This window comes from Carya illinoinensis, chromosome 3 (genome assembly GCF_018687715.1).
Source record: "Carya illinoinensis cultivar Pawnee chromosome 3, C.illinoinensisPawnee_v1, whole genome shotgun sequence".
NCBI lineage: Eukaryota > Viridiplantae > Streptophyta > Magnoliopsida > Fagales > Juglandaceae > Carya > Carya illinoinensis.
In genome coordinates, this window is record NC_056754.1 from 30,965,015 (window position 1) to 30,987,152 (window position 22,138).

The following is a 22,138-nucleotide window of genomic DNA, read 5'->3' on the forward strand; positions in this document are numbered from 1 at the left end:
AGGGAAAGAAGTGTGTCTTGCACGACTCTAGACTTCTGGAGGGGGAAGATATGGGCTTGAATGACTATTAATTAGAGGTAGCTATGTGACATAAAGTAGAGAACAGAGAGGGTAAAGGACTACCTGCAGAAGCTGTGAGGTATGGAGGTTGATGGGGTGGGTTTCTCCATCTTATCAAGGCACTATTGGGGCAGCCAAGGGCAGTGGATGGTCTGCCATGTGGGGAAGGAAACTTCTTCAAGACATTTTTCCAAGTTGGCCAAATTCGTGGGCCTTGGTGGGCCTCAATCAAGTGGGCTTCAATTTGGGGTTTAAAGGAGGTTTGGTTAGGGTTTGAGATGCTATCAAACCCAAATCCAACTTTTCTTGACCCAAATAAGTTTCTAAGGTTTAAAAGGTTGGATAATGATGTCATAACAATAATTTGAGAAACTAATAGCATGTGAAAGTGATTTAATCAAGTGATTAAACATAATGCTAGAAATTGGATCAAAAAGGGTTTGAATGCCAATTTAGAGTTTGGGGAAACCGTTTAGGGTTTCGGTTTCAACCAATTTTTGGGATTTCAATTGGATTCTAACCATTTAGGGTTTCACTAGAGTTGAAACCCTCTTTGATCTGGCTCAACTTGGTTGATCAAATGAAAAAGGTTTTGCTTAGGTGGCACGATCTCGTACCTTAATTTCCTTCATAAATCCATCTAATGGTTTCTCTTTATGCCAAGTGTCTAATACTATTCATTATATGTGGCTAAGATCTTGCCAAGTATCCAAATAAAACTTCTCTAACCTAATTTGGATATTCCACATTGTGATTTTGAAAACACTACATTAGTACGCTTATCGAGGTTACTATTCACTCCAAAAAAATACGTAATAAACTTAGTTCTGAAAAATCCTAAATATTCATATTAACCTACAGTGAAAATCGTTTACTAAAACTCAACCCCGAAGTGCCCCTAAAAATAAATTCACAGTTTCGAATAGGCGTTTCGTCCGAAATTATGAAAATAGATTATTGCACCATAAAATCCCAAATAATCAATTGAGTCTAGTGGCGTAGACTATTACGTATTCTGAAACTTCTAAATATCTCAATCAATTAAAATTTCATTTTTGACACCATAGTGAGTGATAATACTGACTATGTGACAGACTGAAACCTTTACAATTAATCGATTCGTGAAAACTTATAGAGTTTTTACGAGGTTCCTAAAGTCTATAGAAATTCCACCATTGAATTTATAGCGGGCTGTTACATCTAAGTAGAGGGAAACTTGGGGAAATCAAAAACTAAAAGGGATTAGGGTATACACCTGGACGACGACGTTCAGTCACCAACCAAGGGCTTCATTTGGTTTGAGCTATGGGCCTGGCCTTTAGATAATGGTTTGGTTGAGAAAAAATGATGGATCAGAATTTCTTGTCTCTGACCTCTCCCGGACTGTATCAGTTACACCCCTAGTTGTGATTGGCCACTTGTAGCAGTCCCATGTGACTGACTAGTACTACCCTTTTTTTAATGCTGTGAGGTAGTGTTGTGATTATGACCATGAATTCCACATTCACCATGATTGTCAGAATAAGAGCCTCCTTTGTTAGAGGAAAAGGTAGCAGCAGAGGAAGTGGTTTGCATAGCAATAACCCTCATCACAAAGTTTACTTACAACACCTTCAAGGTTGGAAACACATCTCGAGCATTAATTGCATTAACAATGGGATTGAACTCAGAGCCAAATCTCTGAGAATAGATCTAATGAATTCATCTTAATCCATTGGCTTTTTGGCACCTCTAAGTGAGAGAGCCAAGAACTTGACTTTATGAATATAATCCTCTAGGGACTCAGCTCCCTTAGAAAAGGATTGAAGTCCAGCCTTCCTTTGTTGAACACGGTCTTTGATATGGCAATCGTACAAGTTTTCGAACACTTCCCAAGTAGTATGGGAGGTGTCACTATTGGTCACCTAGGAAAGAGGTGCATTAGGTAGAGAGCTGTTGACCCGGCCAAGAATCAATTGGTCAATTTGCAGACATCATACGACAGTAGGTTAGGCAGTCATAGACCATTAGAACCAATAACAGTTTCAGATGGCCAAGGCATTTCACTGTAACATAGACAAGGAGATCATGACCATGTAAGACAAGAACCAGTTGCACCTTCCATAGCAAGTAGTTTTTGGAGGCTAGTTGGATAGAGCTTTCTGGTAGGTTGGCTTTAGCAGGAGAGAAAGTAAGAGCTATAAGGCCATCAGCTTGCAAGATTGAAGAAATAGTATAGGACTCCAATGTCGAAGCTTCGGTGGCTCTAGATACCATGTAATGAAAAATCCTATCTTTTTGTATGTGGACTTGTATTGATTTAAATTGTCATTATCAAGATCAAAGAAAGAGGAGAATCATTCTATAGAAGCTGCTGTACATGGAAAGTAACAATTGTATTTTAATTACAGTGGAAAGAATATATGATGGAGTGAATCATGGCTTGTCATAGGCTAGTGGAGAAGATTACGGTAACACAGCCGGAGATGAATTGTGATACTCCATAAAGTAAAGATAAGGGTAGGTGGTGTATGGGGTCTCATACTGCTTAGGAAGGAGAAGTTTTTCCTCTTTATAAAATTCTAATATGACTCCAATTGGATCGTTGACTAGTCTTTTTGGAGTATATGCCATTTGGATTGGGTCTTCTATTGAGGTGTTACAAATGATATCAAAGTCTATCTCAACTAAAAATATGGGAGTACTTGAGCCATGACACCTACAACGGACATGCCCAACGAGGGCATCGAGAATTTAAAGAAGGAAGATTGTAATAGCCCATATGATAAAGATAAAAGTAGGTAGTGAATGAGATTTTATATTGCTTGAGAATGAGGAGTTCTTGCTCTTTATAAAGTTTGAGAAGTTCTTGCTCTTTATAAGGTTCCATTGGGGCTCCAATTGTATCATTCACTAGTTCTTTTAGAGTATAGATCATGTGGTTTAAGTCTTCCATTAGGGCATTACATGAAGACCAAAGGAAGAGCTTTTCTTTTGTCAATGCTAAGTCACGTGTCCTTTGTTAGTAACGATGGAAGGAAATTGTAATGGCGGAATGGCCTCATTCTTAGTAACCGTTAGCAATTAGGGTTATTAAAAATCACACAAATGGTCAAATCTCAAGTAGGCCAAAGCACGAAGGGTTTCAAACCAAAATTCTGATTGGGAGTGAGGTATTATGAATTTCAAGCTTGAGTACTTTAGCTAAAAATGACTAATATTAAATTAATCCTTATAATTTGTTTACATTATAATATATAATATTCAAAAGATTAAAAAGGGTACTTCAAGGATTTTAGGCTGCAGACGCAATGTATCTGTTTCAGTAGTCTGATGTAAAAAATACAAAATAGAAAATCCCGGATTCGGACAATTGTGGTTGGTGGAAGAGTGACGATGATGGGTGGGGCTTGATAATATATAAGTAATTGGTCTTTGGTTTGGGCTAAGAGGGAGTAGTACTGTACTACGAATATCTATACATTTCATTAATCTCGTGTTTATTTAATTAGTTTGATTTCTTAGAGCCCATTGAGTGCCCCTAAACATAAAATATCATGAATCCGTGTATAGCTTCAAGTACCACCCGATTTTGTTTCTAAAACAAGGAAACGAAGAAAGGAAAGCAACAAGTTTTGAACGTTGCTCCCGTGAGAAGTGAAGTTATGCTGTCAAAGTATTACATTTGTCGGATTAATGATAATCATAACTACTTGAGACTGAATCAATCAGAAGCTAATTTAGATCCTTTTTCTTTGTTTCCACCCCCTCTTTCAGGCCATGAACTGAGCGTTCAGATTTATGATCTATTGAATTCAAATGGGTATATAGTTTATTGGGCTTAAAGAAAGAAATATGTAAGTCCATTTCCAACCCCCCAGCAGCTGCCCTTAACCTTATCCCCATTCCTTGGTATTACCAAAATGCAATTAACGGCTGTTCAGACGGATGAAATAACTGCAAACTTAATACTCACATGGGATGAGGCAAGCAACGCACCAACCCCACACCAAGTCGAACCCACCACGAAAAAATTACATGCACTGTCTCTTCGACATTTTGAAAGTGTCAATGCTCACACGAAAGCCCTACTGCACCAACTGGCATGCATGCGCCCCTTAGCCAAGTTGAGCTCAGAGGGTAGATGCATTAACCGCCACACTATTTTGAAGAATTAGTCTGCATTTGTACCAATGAATTTAAATCGAGAAAAAAAAAATATGCCAGAAAAAGAGAGCTTACACTGTTTGCATGCTGATAAATATATATGATTTGTGGCTGGAGTTAAATGGAAGAGCCAGCTTCTGTAACTCATCTTCTCCTTCTCTTCCTCCTAGTTTGCATAATTCATTGCCTTCTGTTCCCAATGGAATTACCCAGTGCGACCCATTATCGGATAAAGACCATAGAACTTTCTTACAGACTATGTCACCGATTTGATGAAACTGAAAGGTTTTGTTGGGGGAAGGCACCCAATAAAGCATACATTTTGAAGAATGTGAGTTGTGAAGCGAAGCCCGGGGAGATCATGGCCATTGCCGGCCCAAGTGGGGCAGGTAAGACAACATTGTTGGAAATACTGGCCGGAATGATCCCGCTGAGTAGAGTATCAGGCCATGTTTTGGTCAATGAGCAGACAATGAATACTAGATACTTTCAGAGAGTATCCGGATATGTCACGCAGGATGAATCCCTCTTCCCATTTCTTACTGTCAGAGAAACACTCATGTACAGTGCACGTCTGAGGTTACATGGCGGGTTCAAAATGGCCGCAGCACGAGTGGGAGAGCTACTGAAGGATCTTGGACTAGAGCATGTCGAAAATGCCAGGATTGGAAATGAATCAAAGCGTGGCATCTCGGGTGGTGAAAAACGCAGGGTCTCAATTGGCGTTGATCTGGTGCATGATCCAGCTGTTCTTCTGCTCGATGAACCAACATCAGGACTGGACTCAAGCTCAGCTCTTCATGTCGCCTTTTTGCTTAAGTCCATGGCTATGATGCAAGGTAAAACGATCGTATTAACCATCCATCAACCTGGTTTCCGGATTCTTGAGCTATTTGATCAAATTCTTTTGTTATCAAATGGAGCCGTTCTTCATCATGGATCGCTGCATCACCTGGAGCGGCTGCTTGTACTTGCTGGTCATTCTGTTCCTCCGCATGTTAATGTGCTTGAATTTGCCATTGAGATGGCCGAAAGATTGGTTCTGGATATGGCAGAAAGCGAAATCAAAGAAACTGAACAAGAATTTGAGCATATCAGAGGGAATCCTAACGGGGGCTATGATGAAGAGCACAAGATATGTTACGCTAATAATCATTTCAAGGAAGTTTTGATACTGAGCCAGAGATTCTCCAGAAACATTCTTAGAACAAAACAGCTCTTTGTTGTAAGAATCATTCAGGCAGTACTTGCTGGATTTGTGCTTGGGACTATTTTTAAAAGTGCAAGAAATGAACCAAGTGTATCACAGCTAAAAACTCAAATTGGGTTTCTGGTCTTCAGCCTCAACTTCTTGCTGTCTTCCACAACTGAAGGCCTCCCTATATACTTGCGGGAGAGGAGGATTTTAATGAGAGAAACCTTGAGAGGAGCATACAGAATCTCTTCTTATATTATAGCAAACACTCTTGTGTTCATCCCTTTCCTCCTGATAGTGGCTCTTCTATACTCCACCCCAGTTTACTGGCTTGTTGGATTGAGAAGGGATATGGATAGTTTTCTCTACTTCTCACTGGTGTCTTGGATGGTTTTGTTGATGGCAAATTCATTCGTTCTGTGTTTCAGTACACTAGTGCCAAATTTCATCATGGGGACATCATTAATTACTGGGATTATGGGGTCCTTCTTTCTCTTTTCTGGGTATTTCATAACCAAAGAAGAAATACCCTATTACTGGATTTTCATGCACTACTTGAGTTTGTTTAAGTACCCATTTGAGTGTTGTATGATAAATGAGTTTGGAGGAGAAAAGGGAAAGAAGAGATGTTTGGAGAGTGTAGAAGGGCAATGTTATCTGTATGGTGACGGGCTTCTGAAGCAGCAAGGTTTGGTAGAGTCACTGAAGTGGAGTAATTTAGGTGTGATGCTGGGGTACGTCCTTGGATACCGATTTCTTTGTTTTCTAGTTCTATGGTACAAATCAAACAGAACCAGAACCTAAAAAGCTTTCTAACAATCGAGGGAAAGGTCTAGATTAATTTTGTCTGTCCTCGTAAACATCAACATATATACTGGTCTGCAGTTATCATTGGTGGCTGGCCATCGTTTTGCAGCTAAATCTTATCGATGTTTGGCTATCCAACTCAGTGTTATCACGAACCCTATCACAGTACGTAGTATATATCTCGACATTCTAGTTCATAGCAGTCGTAAAAAACCCAGTTGGGCTACTGCTAACAATGAAGACTTCCAAGTGAAAGGGATAAATTTATCGGACAAATGCAATTGAAGAGCTTTCAGTACTATTACTCTTAAAATACCAACCTATAAATAGGCATATAAGACCCTTAGTACACCTCTTCAAATACTTCATAACCATAAAGTCGCTCTTGAAAAGAATTAAAGGACACATTGTTGGAAACAAAAAGATAACTTTGAGAAACTAAAAGTCACTCTTGGAGATTGAAAGAAAATATTGAGAAACTAAAAGTCACTCCTAAAACTTAGAAGTCTAATTTGTAGAATATCCAAAAATTTTCAGACGTTGGATTTGGGACCAATGGGACGCACCAATCCTTGCTTGGAATTTTACTAGAATCAAAGCATCGGGACATGCTAACTGGTTACACTATCACATACATGACAGATAATATACAATGCATCTAATATACTTCTAGCAGTATGAAATAATCGCAGCCAAAAAATAATTCAAATCAGTAAATTGTACCAGAATAAACTATCATCCCAAATTCTTACATACCTTTAAAACACACTAACTATACTTGCTCATAATCCATCAAATTAAATATAAAACAAAGAACTTAAGTCATTTTAATGGAGTATCATACTCCTTAGGTACAACCTTGTCTTCCACAGTTTCCATAAGCAAATGAACAGCTGCAAAATAAAAAAATACGATAAACAACTTCATCCAACATCATGACCATTCCACATCAGTCTACTTCATAAAACCTCGTATGCTCCTCCTCATTGGGACACGCTACTCCATGTCCTGCAACATCGCTTACCATTTTAGAGTGGGAATCATAGTGGGAGACTACTATGATGAGATTTCTCAAACTTTCATCAGTAAGTTAGACTAAATGCATACAACACAAATAATATAAACATGGCTTACTATAAACTTGAACATGTATGCATGAATGACATGAAATTGCATTACCAAAAGAAAGCGTATTTTTCTCCCATCTAGATTTTTTGACAAAAACAGAGTAATTACTTTCATAAAAAAATCTTGTATACTTTCTTGTTCATACTTATGGTACCTTGCGGTTCTCCATTAGATCGTGTGCACCTACCTACTGGTTATCTCCACTACATGACAGGTAATGCCCGTCTTTGACTTCATCTCAAGAATACTCAAGCAACTCGTAACAACCTTCACCACGAGTACTCTAGTGCACCCACAAACGAGAATGCTCTTATCTTTGCTCTGAGACCATCACATTCAAAGTCATTGATTGTTCTTCTTCAACCAAGGGGAGTCTACTCCATTTTTACAAGACAAAGGAGTTCTACTAGAATAGTAGGATAATCCCCATCCTAGCTTGGGTTGTGACCAGTGTTTTAAATATCGTACCATATCTGTCGATACGGTCGGTATATTCCGTACCGGCCACTGGTCCAGTATAGGTATTACATCTGTTTCATACTGTCCCAAATACTGACCATATTGGCCAATATTTCGGCCTATATTTTGGCTCGTACCGGCCGGTATTTTGGCCTTTATTTTTTTTTCCATTTTTTCAAATTGCAAGCTTATTTTTTACTCCTAATTTAGACCAGGCTATTTACAATTTATATATATGTATTTATATATAATTTATTCATATATCGACTATCCCGAAACGGCATATAAAACAGTACCGGTACTGGTACCGAAATATTTCATTCCAGTACCTTGACCGATACGGCCTCCGCTATGATATTCAAAACTTTGGTTGTGAAAAAAATAATTTTATGCTAGACTTATGCTTGATGGGTGACGATAAAATAATCATGTTATGAACATTTGAGACATCACTCAAAAGTTTAGAGCATGGATAAACATTAAAGAGTAAGATGTATCATAAAGACATATATATACACACAATTTGTGGGTAAATTAGAAGCCAACATAAACTTCCTTACTAAAAGATATATCTTCAAAGGCTATAAATAAACAAATATATATACTATGGTTAGGAAAATCCCCAAATAAACATATAGGGTCAAAACATACTGGACCTCCAAAACTTAGTAAAATTGCACTTTAACCCCTTAACTTATAATAATTGCAATTCGAACCCAAGTATCAACAAACTTCACAAGCTTCATAACAAGCTTCATAAAATTATCAATCTAAATCCATTAATGGACTTAAGAATGTCATTTTCATATATCATTCCAAAGAATAATGTCATCACCAAAACCCTTGACTATACACATTTCACTATTTAACCAATATTTTTCTGGGTTCATATTCTAAACTATAGTTCAACAGCTAGTTCACTCACTTGTTTCAAGTAATAAAAGATCAAATTTTCAAAAAAAAAATGACACTTTACACAACCATGAAAATCCAACATCAAACCGTGACCTCACTTAGTGATTCTTACTCCTTTTGAGCATTTAATGTTTGAATCATGAAAACCACTAAAATTTCAAACCTAAACATGATTGAAATCACTTCTTGAATATACAAATTTCCAATAAACAAGTAAACAGAAACACATTTTGAAAGAAAACCATATATTCAAATTAAGGCTAAACTGAAAATGTACTTGGATACACTTGATCGTATAACATGCTTATGCTTTAAATTTAACAATTTCCCTTTTAGATTGAATAATGAAAGCATTTAAAAGCCAAACTTGAATCCGTAGGCATTATATCCTTCATTAGAATCTAAGATGTATGAAGATTAAACTCAGAATCAACCATCTTCAACTTTAAGACACCAACCAAGAAATATACTAAATCTATATGGAATTCTAAGCTCCAATACTTTGAGGATCTTCAAGCAAAAATCATACAACCAAGTAGTATACTCCATTTCTAAACTCAAACAGATCAATTTGTACCCACCATCCAAGTCATAGAAATCTAACTAGTTAATCACTTCGCAAGACATGCTAACCGAGACTTGAAGCCATCATATACTTCACAATTCTATTATTTTCTTTAAGAAAAGTCTTCCAATAACTCACTAACACATTTATCATTCAACCAACAAAAATAATAAGGAGAGATTGAACTTACTTTATGCTGAAACTTGCGGCAAAAAGCCTAGTGTTCTCACTTCACTTAGTCACTTACTCTTTCTCTGTTTCTCACTAGTTCTAGGAGGATTTTTGTGTAACTTATCCGACTGAAAATGGAGAGCATGAGAGGAAGAAGAGCAGAGGAACATAAGACCTTTTTGTCTCAGTTTTGAGCAGAAGGTAATGTGAGATGCACTTGGCATCCCCTTTACTCATTCTTTGTCAATATGCTTTATTGCCACATAGTGATTTATGTCCAAATGGATGGTGAGAGATAAACCAGGTGTAGTGAACTAGTCCAACCATATTTCCTAGGCATTAATGGGCATTACAAATGATGGGAAAATCAGCTAGCTGAGGTAGCTTGGCACTTTATACGTGGCACACTTTCCCATTGGCCTGCTTGGTATCCAAAAATCACAAAACAATTTTATTGCACCATAAAGTTTAAAAAATTTCAACTAGAAAAATTGTGAACCCCAGATTCCGCTTGGGATAGGATAGATATCTGAAGTGTTGGGACATGCAACACAAGGTTACATGTCCTTATTCATGACATATAAGATGCAATGTTCCTAACATGCATCTAACATTATGCAATATTTGCAGTAAATAATTATTTTTTGAGCAATACTATACACCAAACTTAAAACATTCCAAATGGTTAAAACATAATCCATGCATACTTTACAAAATAAACATCCACGATTCAGTACAGGTCTCAGAAGACTGTAATCTCAAAATAATAGAGACCGGGCTCTATAATTATATTACCAAAATACATTGTTGGGCTAGTTCATCGAGTAACTTGTGTAACTCGACTAACGATACTAGAATACTATCCAAAAACCTAACTATGAAGGTTGTAAGCTCTGCGTCGCATCTATGACGTCTAGTCAACGTCCAGTCTACTAGTGTTTGCTCCCTACTCTAATCCTAACACATCGCCTACCATTTGAGGAGAATGGTAGTTGTAACTATTATAGTAAAATTTTATTACAAATCTCAGTAAGTTAACAGGAAACTCTCACATAGGTAGTGATACATGCATGGTAGTAAAGGCATGAATAGACAATCAAAGTTAATACTAAGCATAATATAACTTGACATAACATGACATGAGCTGACATAACTTGAATTGAAATGTGAATTGAACTTAAACTTGACATGATATAACTTGAAACTAAGACTTGACTTGACATAGCATGAATGTGAACTTGAAACTTGACATGAACGTGAACTTAAACATGACATGAACTTGAACTTGAATATAGCATGAACGTGAAATACATGAATTTGAAACTTTGTTCAATAAACAAAACTTGATCATGAACGTAAATATAACTGAACTTGAATTGAAATTGAACATGAACTGAACGTGAACTTGAAACATAATATGAACATGAATTTGAACATAACAATGTGAACTTGAATATAACATGAACATGAATTTAGATGTAACATGAATGTGAAATGAATTCTGAAAATCAAAATGATTTCGCCAGTGGTTTCATTAGGAATAGTGAATAATCAAACTAATTCCACATAATTAGAATGATTACACCATGAGTACATTAAATAAGATATCCTAACAATCAGAATGATTACATCAAGAGTACCTAGTGATACTCTAACCATCAGAATGATACATTATTAGTATTTTAAATAAGATACCCTAACAATTAGAATGATTACATCATGAGTACCTAGTAATACTCTGACAATTAGAGTGATTACATCATGAGTATTTGAGTAGAGATATTCTAACAATCAAAGTGATTACGCCGAAAGTACCTCACATAAATTACAAATGGAGATGCATGGACAATCATAGTAATTGCATCAGGAGTATTCTAGACATGACATGATTTGAAAAGTAATTCTCGAGATGCACAAATTGTAGTAGAGACAAAACGTGACATGAAACAAAATGATAGAAGTCTTGACGTAATGTAACATGACATGAACATAAGATGAAAAACATGACGTACTTTGAGATAAAAGATATTTCGTAGTATGACATAATATGTAATAGACAACATTTCATAACATGACATAACATATAATAAACAATATTTTATAACATAGCATAAGATGTAACAGTGAATATTACGTGACATGACATACATATAATAGATGACATATGTAACATAACATACTTGCAACATATAGCAATATGTGATAGAATATATTATGTAACAGATAAGCATTACGTGATAAAATAATTTGTAGGTCAAAATGTCTACAAATTGTGATCCACTATTTACATGCCTAGTAATGACACTTCCTTCTTGGATTTTATCATAGACCAAATGACAATCGAGTTCTATGTATTCAGTTCGTTCATGGAATACTGGATTTGATGCTATGTGTAATGTAACCTTGTTGTCACAGTATAACAAAGCTACCTAAGGATGATCTGCCAAAATCTTGAAGCAAAAAACCTTAACCAAGTTAGTTCATAGCAAGCATAGGTCATAACCCTATATTCAGCCTCAACTAAGGACCTAGAGATGGTATTTTGTTTCTTAGATTTCCAAGACACTAGGGATGGACCAAGAAAGGCACAATAGCCTATTATAAACTTTTGTGTATCTGGGCATGCCTCCCAATCTGAATCACAATACAACTCAAGTTGTAGGTTTGACTGGGAAGAGTACAATAACCCTTGGCCTAGAACCCTCTTTATATACCTTAGCACCTTATGAGCAGCTTCAAGTGTGGGACCCTTGGTGCTTGCATGAATTGACTAAGTAATTGGACTGAAAAGGCTAAATTTGGCCTGTAATGGTGAGGTAGAGAAACCTCCCAATAAGCCTCATGTAAATAGACGGATTCCTAAGCAGAGCACCTTGATCTTTGTGCAATTTGCTATTTTGGTCTAGAGGTATCTTAACAGGTGCTACTCCAATGGTTTCTAAGTTAGATAATATGTCCAATGCATATTTTCTTTGACATACACAAATCCCTCTTTCTGATCTTCCCACTTCTAAGCCAAGGAAGTACTTCAAAGTACCCAAATCTTTTATCCTAAATTTGTCATGCAGGGAAGTTTTGAGAGAATAAGCAATGTCCATATCATTACCTGCTATAATGATATCATCCACATAGACAAGTATAGCTGTGAAGGACTCTCCCACTGACCTTGTAAACAAACTATAATTTGCCATTGACTACTTGAAACCTTTTTTAACAATACAATCATAGAGCTTGGCATACCATTGTCTCGATGCCTGTTTTAATCCATACAAACTCTTATGAAGTTTGCAAACTTTTGCACAATTATCATCAACATATCCTGATGGAAGTTCCATATAAATTTTCTCATCCAAATCTCCATGAAGGAATTCATTGTTCACATCTAATTGATGCAAATTCGACCCTCTAACAGTTGCAACAGCAAGTAATGTTCTTACTATCACCAATTTTACCACAGGAGAGAATGTCTCATGGTAATCTAAACCCTCATGTTGTGTGTACCCATTTGCCACTAACCGTGCCTTATATCTCTCAACACTTCCATCTGCATTGTACTTGACTTTATACACCCATTTGCACCCTATAGCCTCCTTGCCTTGAGGCAAATCAACTACTATCCAAGTGTCATTCATCTCTAAGGCCTCCATTTCAGCTTGCATTGTCTTGCACCAACCAGGAGTTTTGGCAGCTTATTCATAGGTATATATAGCTCTATTTCCTTGGTGATTGAAGCAACAAAGGCTTTGTGTGTGTTGGATAGTTTATGATAAGAGAGAGTAGCATCAAGAGGAGAGGCATTACCTGAAAGTTTTTATCCTTTCTTCTTGTTTAACTTTTGTGAATGGGGGGGAGTGAGGACGCTTGTTGACAGATGAAGTCTTGCAAGTACAGTGGGGCATGCTTCTCTCTGGTGGACCTTCTTGGCATGTGAGGACTGGTGGAACTTACATGTGCTTGTTCTCCTAGAGGTTCTAGTAAGTTTTTTGTGGTTAAAGTGCTTGCTGCATTTTCTATATTGACATTTGGTTCAAGTTCAAGATCAAATGAATCAGAGGTGTGGTCAAGAGAATTATCTAGTGGTTGGGGAAAGGACAATGTAGTTAGACTTGGCAAGTTATGTGGAGTGGTTGTAGTCTCATTTTTGTAAGGAAATATCTTCTCATGGAAGATTACATTCCTAGAGATGAAAACCCTTTTTGTCTCTAGATCTAGCAACTTATAGCCCTTAACCCCAAAAAGATAACCCAATAATACACATTTCCTAGCTCTAGGGTCAAACTTATGCCTATTATTAACTAGAGTGGAGGCAAAAGCAAGAACTCAAGGACCCTAAGGTAAGAATAAAAAGGGTTGGTCTTAAAAAGAAGATCAAAAGGAGTTTTGTTTTTAAGCAATGGTGAGAGGGTTCTATTTATGAGATATACTGCAATGAGAATGCACTCATTCCAGTATCTCATTGGAATATTATTTCGAAACTTTAGGGCCCTAGCTACATTCAAGATGTGTTGGTATTTCCTTTCTACAACAACATTTTGCTGAAGCGCTTCTACACAGATTGTCTAGTGGATTATGCCCTTTTTTTAATAAAAATCTTTCATGTGAAATTCTCCTCCATTATCACTTCTAAACACTTTAATTTTGGAATCAAATTGGGTTTCAACCATTGCATAAAATTGTTGTAAAACTCCAGTTGCATTAGATTTCAGTTTTAACATATATACCCAGTTACAACGGCTGAAATCATCAACTATACTCAAAAAAATATCTTGATCCATCATGACTAATCTCATTACAAGGCCCCAAAGATCACAATAGATTAAATCAAAACATATTTCTTATTTGTGATGGCTAATAGGAAATGGGGGCTTATGTAATTTTGATAAAGGACAAGCTGAGTAGTGTATAGGGGTGACATCAAAATTAGAAATTTCATTTTTGCTAATCAAACTCATCTTAGAATCAAAGAGGTGTCCAATTTTATGGTACCATAGACTAAAATTTTCATGGTTTTTGATGACAGAAGCTGAAATGACAGTGTTGGTGGTTAGAGAGGGTAGAACTTCAACTAAGGCTGTAGGAGAGACTTCATTCCTTAGTAGGTGATACAAGACATTCCTCACTTCATCCATTCCAGTATTTTTCCAAGTTAAAAGGACATGAACAAAATAGTTTTAGGTAGAAAAATAAGGCAGCATCTTGATTTTTTGGCTAAGTTTTCTAGCTGATATGAGATTAAAGGAAATAGACGGAACATAAAGCACATCATGTAGGGTCAAGTATTTTGATGTCCTCACTGTGCCAACATAAGGGACATTGATAGTTTCACCATTTGGAAGGGCTACAGAATATGCATCAACATCTTTTATGGTAGTGAAGAAGGAGGTTGAGTAGACCATGTAGTCTATCGCCCTTATGTCTATTATCCTAGATATATCAAAAGTGTTGTGTGTGTTTATGCTACAAGCTGAGAGACACAGTAAGATACCAAATATCTTTGATAAGTCAAGTTCAGAATGATTGAGGGAATGAACTTGATTAAGTGATGGTGTGTAAGAATGTTTGGATTGTGATTTGAGCAAGGCAATTAGCTGTGAATATTGCTCTTGAGTGAGTGCTACTTGGTTTTCATTGATTTGCTCTTGTCTAGATGCCATAAGAGTAGTGACTTGATTTACAGATGTTGGTCTTCTCTTCCCATGGAGCTTGTGGCCTGGTGGATAGCCATGGAGTTTGAAGCACTTTTCTACAACATGGCTTGGCATTATGCAATGGCTACATACTGGTTTCTAAGGATTAGTTTTAAACACCTTTCTAAGGAATGTCCAGGCACTTTACAAAAGGTGCAATAATACTTTCTTTGAGATGTGATGTTTTGCCTTCCCATATCTCTAGCAGTTGCTATCATAGCCATGGAATCACCAACTGAGGTGTTTATAGAAATCTGTCACCTCTTTTCTGCTTGTTAAATTATGGAGTACACTTCATTTAGGCTAGGGAAATGTCTGATTAGAAGGATCTGAGGCTTTGTATGTGTCATTTAAACCCATAAGAAACTTCATTACCCAATCTCTTTCTTGGTTATCCACTATTGTTTTTAAACCCCCACATGTGCAGTTAGGACTAGATTCATAGTTCATCAGTTCATTTAACCGAGTCTTTAATTTAGAGTAATACATACTTACAGTGTCTTGGTTTTGCATTATTGTAGCAATACCTTGCTTCACTTCATAGATCTTGCAAGCATTTTGCTGACCAAGTCGTTGTTCAAGTTCCTTCCATAGTTGGTGAGCAGTTTTAGCATAAAGAGTGTTGCTCTTGATGTCAACAGACATAGTGTTTTGCAACCAAGTAATAACTATGTCATTGCATCGAAGCCAATGATCCATCAATGGACTATTAGCCTAAGATGGTTCCCAAATGCTACCATCAACAAATCTAAGTTTCTTTTTATGCGAAGTGCTTTTTTCATTGAGCATGCCCAAGAGTGGTAGTTGATGGAATCAAGTATTTGGGCAACAAGAAGGGCTCCTGTCATTGGAGCCAAGAAAAAAGGGACTGTTTAGTTGAGATGGATCAGGGATATTTGAGTTTGGATTTGTGTTTTGGTTGACATTGGAGTTGTTGGAATCAGCCATGGCTGCGATATCATATAAGAAAAGATAAAGCAGAAAGTTGCAATACTATGCTACTACTGAAGAATGGAAACTGAGAACTGTAATGGCTGAGCTTTTAGAGAAAAACCTTTTCTTTGTCTTTTATCATGGATCAGTGTATATTCTATACATTCAAGTTCAGTATTTATACATGAATAGTTGAAGACATTTGATGTCATGACAAAACTATACAAAGACAACAAAAGAAAAACAAAGTGTGTTGTAAATGACAGACAAAAACATAAAAGAACACAAAAACAAGGATAGGACTCGTTGGTCCCTTTGCATGCTACAACTTTATTTCATTCTTCTCATTGCTCCCACTTTTGTTCCCTTTTCTTTTGAGCCATTCTGGATTTGTTGGCCACTCAGATTAGCTGAGTCATGGTTATGTTGGTGGCATTCATCTTGCATTTCCTATAGTTCTTTCAATAGAGCTAGGTGGCTTCCGATTGGTTCTAGGGCTACACTCAATGATGTCGATAAGTGGTTGCTACGAGGAGAAACTAGGTGGCACTATCTAGACCCAAACGTGCACGGTGAGGTTGGATCCTCTGCTAGGGAGGGGGAATGGTGGTTTCACTTTGAGTTTGTGATGGTCTCATTGTGCAGCAGTGTGGGTCTTCATGTTGGTTCATAGGGAGGTGGTTATATGAGATGGAGGATGGTGATAATAGTCCTAGGTTAAGGGTGGCAGTGGTTGTGAACTGTAACCTTCAGTATTATGAAAACCCTAGCTAAATGAGAAAGGTTGAAATTTCGTGTGCTGCTGTGAGCCCTGGTGGAAGACGTGCATAATAGGGAGTTTATAACTAAACTAGACCATGGGTCTCATGATTTAGAGCAAACGGGTCTGGGCCTTGGGGTAATTGGGTAGGGTTGTCTCAAAAATTTTGACCCGAGTCTTGGATAGTGAATGGGCTTAATAAATGTGAGAGGCCAATAAGAGCAGTCCAAAATAATTTTTTTAGTTGGCCTGTATTTTCATAAATTGTGTATTTAATAAATAATAATGTTTCTCGACTCAACTTCTAAAATAATCAAACTCGTCCCATAAAGTTTTGGTGCCAATTACCAAATAGGTCCTACTTGGTCCATAAAATATCAAAATATTTTATCCTAATTATCAAGCCTAATAAAAAGAATCTATATTCCGCCCCAATACATTTTTTGACCTGTAACCTATTTCAAAATTACTCATTAAATCTCAAATAGGCTGCCAGTACATATTAACCTAAAAAAGGAATTATAGAACTCATGCTTGGCTTGGACTTGGTGTTGGATTTGGGTGTTATATTATCTTTTCTGGGTCATGCTATACACCACACTCTCATCCCACTTTCATCCCACTATATAAGATGTAGCAAATGTATTACCATTAGATGATATTAAAGAAACATCCAATAAAGGATTATCAAATAGTGATAAATATGTCACATTTTACATAATGGAATAAAGCATGATGTACATAATTTTTCATTTTGTTTATGTTTTACATGTAATATGCAAGTCTCTCAACTCTTACATTTAAAACATAAAAAATAAAAATAAAAATTACCTAAAGTGTTTTTATTTTACAAATATGTTTACATCTACTTTATTTTATACACTTACTAATTAAAATTACATGAATTCTTTGTACTTACTAATCTTGAAAAATGTTGTTTCCTAGTCATGAATTTCTTCTTTTTCTTTTCATACTTCGGTGAAAACAAAATGTCATTTGTTAGTACGTAATGATGCTATTAAAAAAAGTTGAACCACACGCTTGCTTCTTTGGGGCCCCGTGAATTTTCAATTCTAGCTTAGTCCCTGAAGCCAGGTTACTGATACCAAATGCCACCACAATATGATCAATCAGCCGCGTCCCCTCCCTTGATCACTCATTTCCTTCTCTATTTTATTATAGGTATTGCTACAATTATAAAGAAATTACACAAAAATAATCTATAAACTGGGATGACTCCATGTGATCCGTTAGATTTACGTTACAATAAAAGTAATTTCACGATCAGATTTACGTTACAATAAAAGTAATTTCACAATCTGACGAACCACATCAAACCCTTGGTAACTAGAGTATGTCCCTTTTATTATTATATGCCGAATAAGAAATGCATCTAATGTTGGTATTTCTATTTGATCGCCAAGAATATGTGCATTTTACCATAATCGACTAGCTTCGACAACATAGTTAACCAATGGAAATGTTGTCCAGAACATTAAGGTTGTATTTGGGTAGTAAAGTGATTTCAAATATTCTGTAAATAATAGTAAAAAAATAAGAAAAAATTATTTAATAGTAGATGAATAGTAATACAAAATAGTAAAAGGTAAATGAAAAATAATGATAAAATAATAAATAGTAGTGAAATATTTTGAGTCACCACTCAAACCAGCCCTAAATATCAAACATTGTGGAAAACATAATTAGCTGGAGGCAGTGACAGAACAACTCATCAGAAGCTTTGGGATCTTTTACTTCTAGTCATTTGTATTTCTTGTATTTGGACCATAGAGATGGATCTCTCGACGATTGAGGGGTTGAATTGGTCTTGAATTCCTCTCAGCGTACTGCCATTTAGTAAATCAAAAGTTAGAAAGCTAGAATCTGCTTATTTTGATGCAATTAAACAAATGTCGACTAAGCTGCAACATTGTTTTCAATTGATTTTTGCCATTCAATCATAAAATATCTCAAGGAAGAAGTTTCGTTGCTTACATCATGGACCACCTCTCTAAGTATTTTCACTTGTTCCCTTGAGACGGTCCTTATCTGAGGGCACATTTGAAAAGAAACAAGTACTAATTTAGAAAATAAAAATTAAAAACCCATTAAGAAGGAATGACCATGTATACTAATTAAGGTGTTTACCTTTTTATTGATTGTCCAACTGACACCTTCAGTGCATGGTGGAACCGTCAGTGAGCCCATGTATCTGTAGTACTTCTTGCCACCCATTTTGATTTCTGTAGGATCAATGACCCCCATTCTTCGTTCTCCCCTTTTATCAGTCATGGACATTATATTTCTCATCAACTGAAAACCATGACGAAAAGCATGATAGTCAATCATTTCGAACATATCAGCTACATATCTAGGGATCATGTGATCCATGATGATGTGTGGGCACGGACAGTGAATTTACAAATCATTAGAAATATTCATGTTGATGCAGATCATCTTCTCACATGTTGCAAGGCTTAGGTGATGTTTGGGAAATGAAATGAAATATAATTTTGTGAATAATTGTAAAATAATTTATAAATAGTAGTGAAATAGTTTGAGTTAAGATTTTATTGGGTTTTGAGAATTAAAAGAGAGAAAAAGTTAGATAAAAAAAATTATAAAATTCAAATATTATTTTAATATTATTTTTTAATATTATTTTTATTTTAAGATTTAAAAAATTAAATTATTTATTATATTTTATATATAAATTTAAAATAATTATAATAATTATACGAGATGAGTTTGTTGCCGGAGAATTGGCACCTTTGAAATGAATGGATCGGGTTGACCAATCTTGTAGAAGAGTCCGACAACAGCAATCTTATTTTTCACGCTGAGGTCCTTGGTTTCGTGAACCATATGCAGCTCCAACTCAAATCTGAAAATGAAACGCATATGTTTATTATGTTGTTGTTGTTGAACAATTAATTCCTACTTTTCCGCTATAAGAAGAAAGATATGGAGAGAGTGACCTCCTGCCATTTATGGAATGCTCAGAAGGTGAGTGCCAGTGGCCTTGTTGTAGAAAGTAATCAGTGCCGTTGATCTGTATTGATCCCGCATCACCTACCCATTGTAGCTGCATCCGTGACACAAACAAAATGTCTGAGGGCATATACAGGGACAGGCCCATAAAATACTAATCCGAATGCATGTCATATCAACATTTAAGTAATACCAGGGCATCCTCTTTTCTTCAACATCAAACTTAAACATATTCTAGTTCAATAAACAAAAACCCATAGATCAGAATATCATAACCGGATCACTTTTTCTCCTAGTTTCTTCTTAATATCCATATTTTGCTTTCCTTTATATCACCTGTTCTTATATTTTGTTCTTAAAATTACAGAATGGGGGAAAAAAAGTAAAGCTGATATGAGAGCTTGTGGAGTTGGTTTGGTGCCTAGCTAGATCTCGCCTCTAAGCATGAGCACCAGTTTTTTCGGTTGTGAAAAGAACTGGGTTATAAAGGTTCTTCCCCCACTCCCTTTTCTAAGTTTAAAGGGAGGAGTTGACAAACAACAAATTGGGATCAGGAAGCAATACCCTGTAGGTTGCTCACCCACAGACATAGGAGCCAACTGGCAAATACTCCACCGGCCAACAGCCTGCATTCACATGAAGTCTTGGTTTGTCACTTGTCAGGACAGCGCAAGGGCAATTTCTTATTTCTTCTGTTTATTCGTAAAAAGTGGAAGTAGGAAAATCGAACAAAAGGAACTCCTGTTCAGATTATAGAACAAAGGGCGAACAAAAGGTACTCGAGTTCTATCTCTGATGTAGGTCATGTATGAGTGAAGGTAATAGCTGAAGGATATAATAAACAAAATTCATAAAGTTTGGGAGCTTTGCTTCCTTACCGAAATGTCATGTCCTCTGTTCTTGACTGTGGCATTACAAGATTTGTAGTTCCTTTTTAGTTGCCCTGACCTGGGAATCAATTTCACTCTCTGACTCAACAAATCTATGGGAGATTGCATGCCTCCATTCTTACAAGCTGCCCAATCTTTCCTGATTTCTCCCCAATGACGTGGCCCCTTATCGCTTCCTTCAACATAATCAAATTCTCTCTCATTCTCTGCACCATGTAAGCTATAGCTTGTTAAATAACTCTCAAGCAAAATTAAGAAAAACAATAACAAAGAAAACAAGGGGCACTGATGCATATGATTGTTCTGCATTACCAACTTCTTGAGATCTGGTTGATGGAGAATATGAGAAAAGAATTGCGCAGACTAGAAAGCTTGCTATAAAGATCGGTTTTCTTTGATTCTTCATGCTTTGCAAATGTTGAGGGAAAAGGGTTTCTTTGAAAGTGGTAACTATTGCTAAGGGAGAGAGACAATACTGATTTTCTCTTTGGGGTATGCTATGACAAAGGCCAGGGGTCTCTCTTATATATAAGATGATACGTACTAGAGGTTAGGTAGATCGAGAGTAACGGACGAAAAGGAAAAGTTTTTCTACAGAGTTGGGTGCACGTTCACGCGTATGAATGCGAGAATCCAATGTAAACGTTGAACAACACCCAAGAAAGAAGTTTCCTGGATATATAAGGCTTTCCAGCGAATGAACGTGAAAGCCTGGAAAATAATTTAACAAGGGCTCGAGAAAATTAGAATATTTCATAATTATCTGGGATTAAGGTATTTTATTAGGTTTTAAAAAATGAGAGAGAAAAATTGAATAAAGAAATTATAAAGTTAAAAAGTTACTGGAATATTATTTTTATTTTAAAATTTAAAAAATTTGTAATATTTTTTGTGTTTTGTTTAGAAGTCTGAAAAAGTTATATTAGGTTATTGACAAAGTTTTCTTCACTGGGTACCATATTTTTTTGTTTTTAAAAGAATTATACAATGTTTGTGAACTCCACGATTATAAATATATTTTTTTTTAACATTATAAAATAAGGTCGAATATGATGTAGTATAGATTGTTCTAATATAAAACACGAATAAACCAATACGGCCAAGCAAGCATGGGTCATAAGGTCCAACCAACTCTTAGATTATTAATTTTCTTAATTTTTTCGAAATCGTGTTGACTATTTGATTCAACCAGATTTCCTAACATGTTAAAAATGTTGATGAGATGGGTCGTGCAATGTGAACACCTAGGGTAATTGCATGTGCATATGACCTGAGTTTGCTGCATACGCATTCCGCGTAATGATTCATATTTGGGGTATTAGTGCACGGCCACTGGCATTATTTTTTGTCTGGCAAGGTCTGAGTTTGTTGCATGGAGTTGTAAAAATGTCCTTGTCTCACGGAGTTGTAACTAGTGTTATTGTCTCATCT

At 36.2% G+C, this 22,138-nt stretch overlaps 2 protein-coding genes and 1 long non-coding RNA gene across 3 annotated transcripts; 1 reads left to right on the forward strand and 2 right to left on the reverse strand.

Moving 5' to 3' along the window:
- The first annotated feature begins 4,231 nt into the window (after positions 1-4,231).
- LOC122304097 (ABC transporter G family member 10-like) lies at positions 4,232-6,346 on the forward strand. Its single transcript, XM_043116142.1, has one exon. The coding sequence runs from the start codon at positions 4,328-4,330 to the stop codon at positions 6,203-6,205; it is 1,878 nt and encodes a 625-aa protein (XP_042972076.1). The 5' UTR covers positions 4,232-4,327; the 3' UTR covers positions 6,206-6,346.
- A 562-nt stretch (positions 6,347-6,908) lies between these two features.
- Positions 6,909-9,666, reverse strand: LOC122302185. Its single transcript, XR_006240391.1, has 2 exons — positions 9,466-9,666; positions 6,909-7,216 (listed from the first exon to the last, which is right to left on the reverse strand). It is a non-coding gene; the product is annotated as an uncharacterized LOC122302185 (long non-coding RNA).
- An 8,627-nt stretch (positions 9,667-18,293) lies between these two features.
- LOC122304098 (alpha carbonic anhydrase 7-like) lies at positions 18,294-21,217 on the reverse strand. The gene is made up of 7 exons (XM_043116143.1): positions 21,020-21,217; positions 20,696-20,913; positions 19,805-19,911; positions 19,596-19,710; positions 18,975-19,139; positions 18,822-18,875; positions 18,294-18,673 (listed from the first exon to the last, which is right to left on the reverse strand). Exons 1-7 carry the CDS (start codon positions 21,111-21,113, stop codon positions 18,584-18,586), a joined length of 843 nt encoding a protein of 280 aa, XP_042972077.1. The 5' UTR covers positions 21,114-21,217; the 3' UTR covers positions 18,294-18,583.
- Between the last annotated feature and the right edge of the window lie 921 nt (positions 21,218-22,138).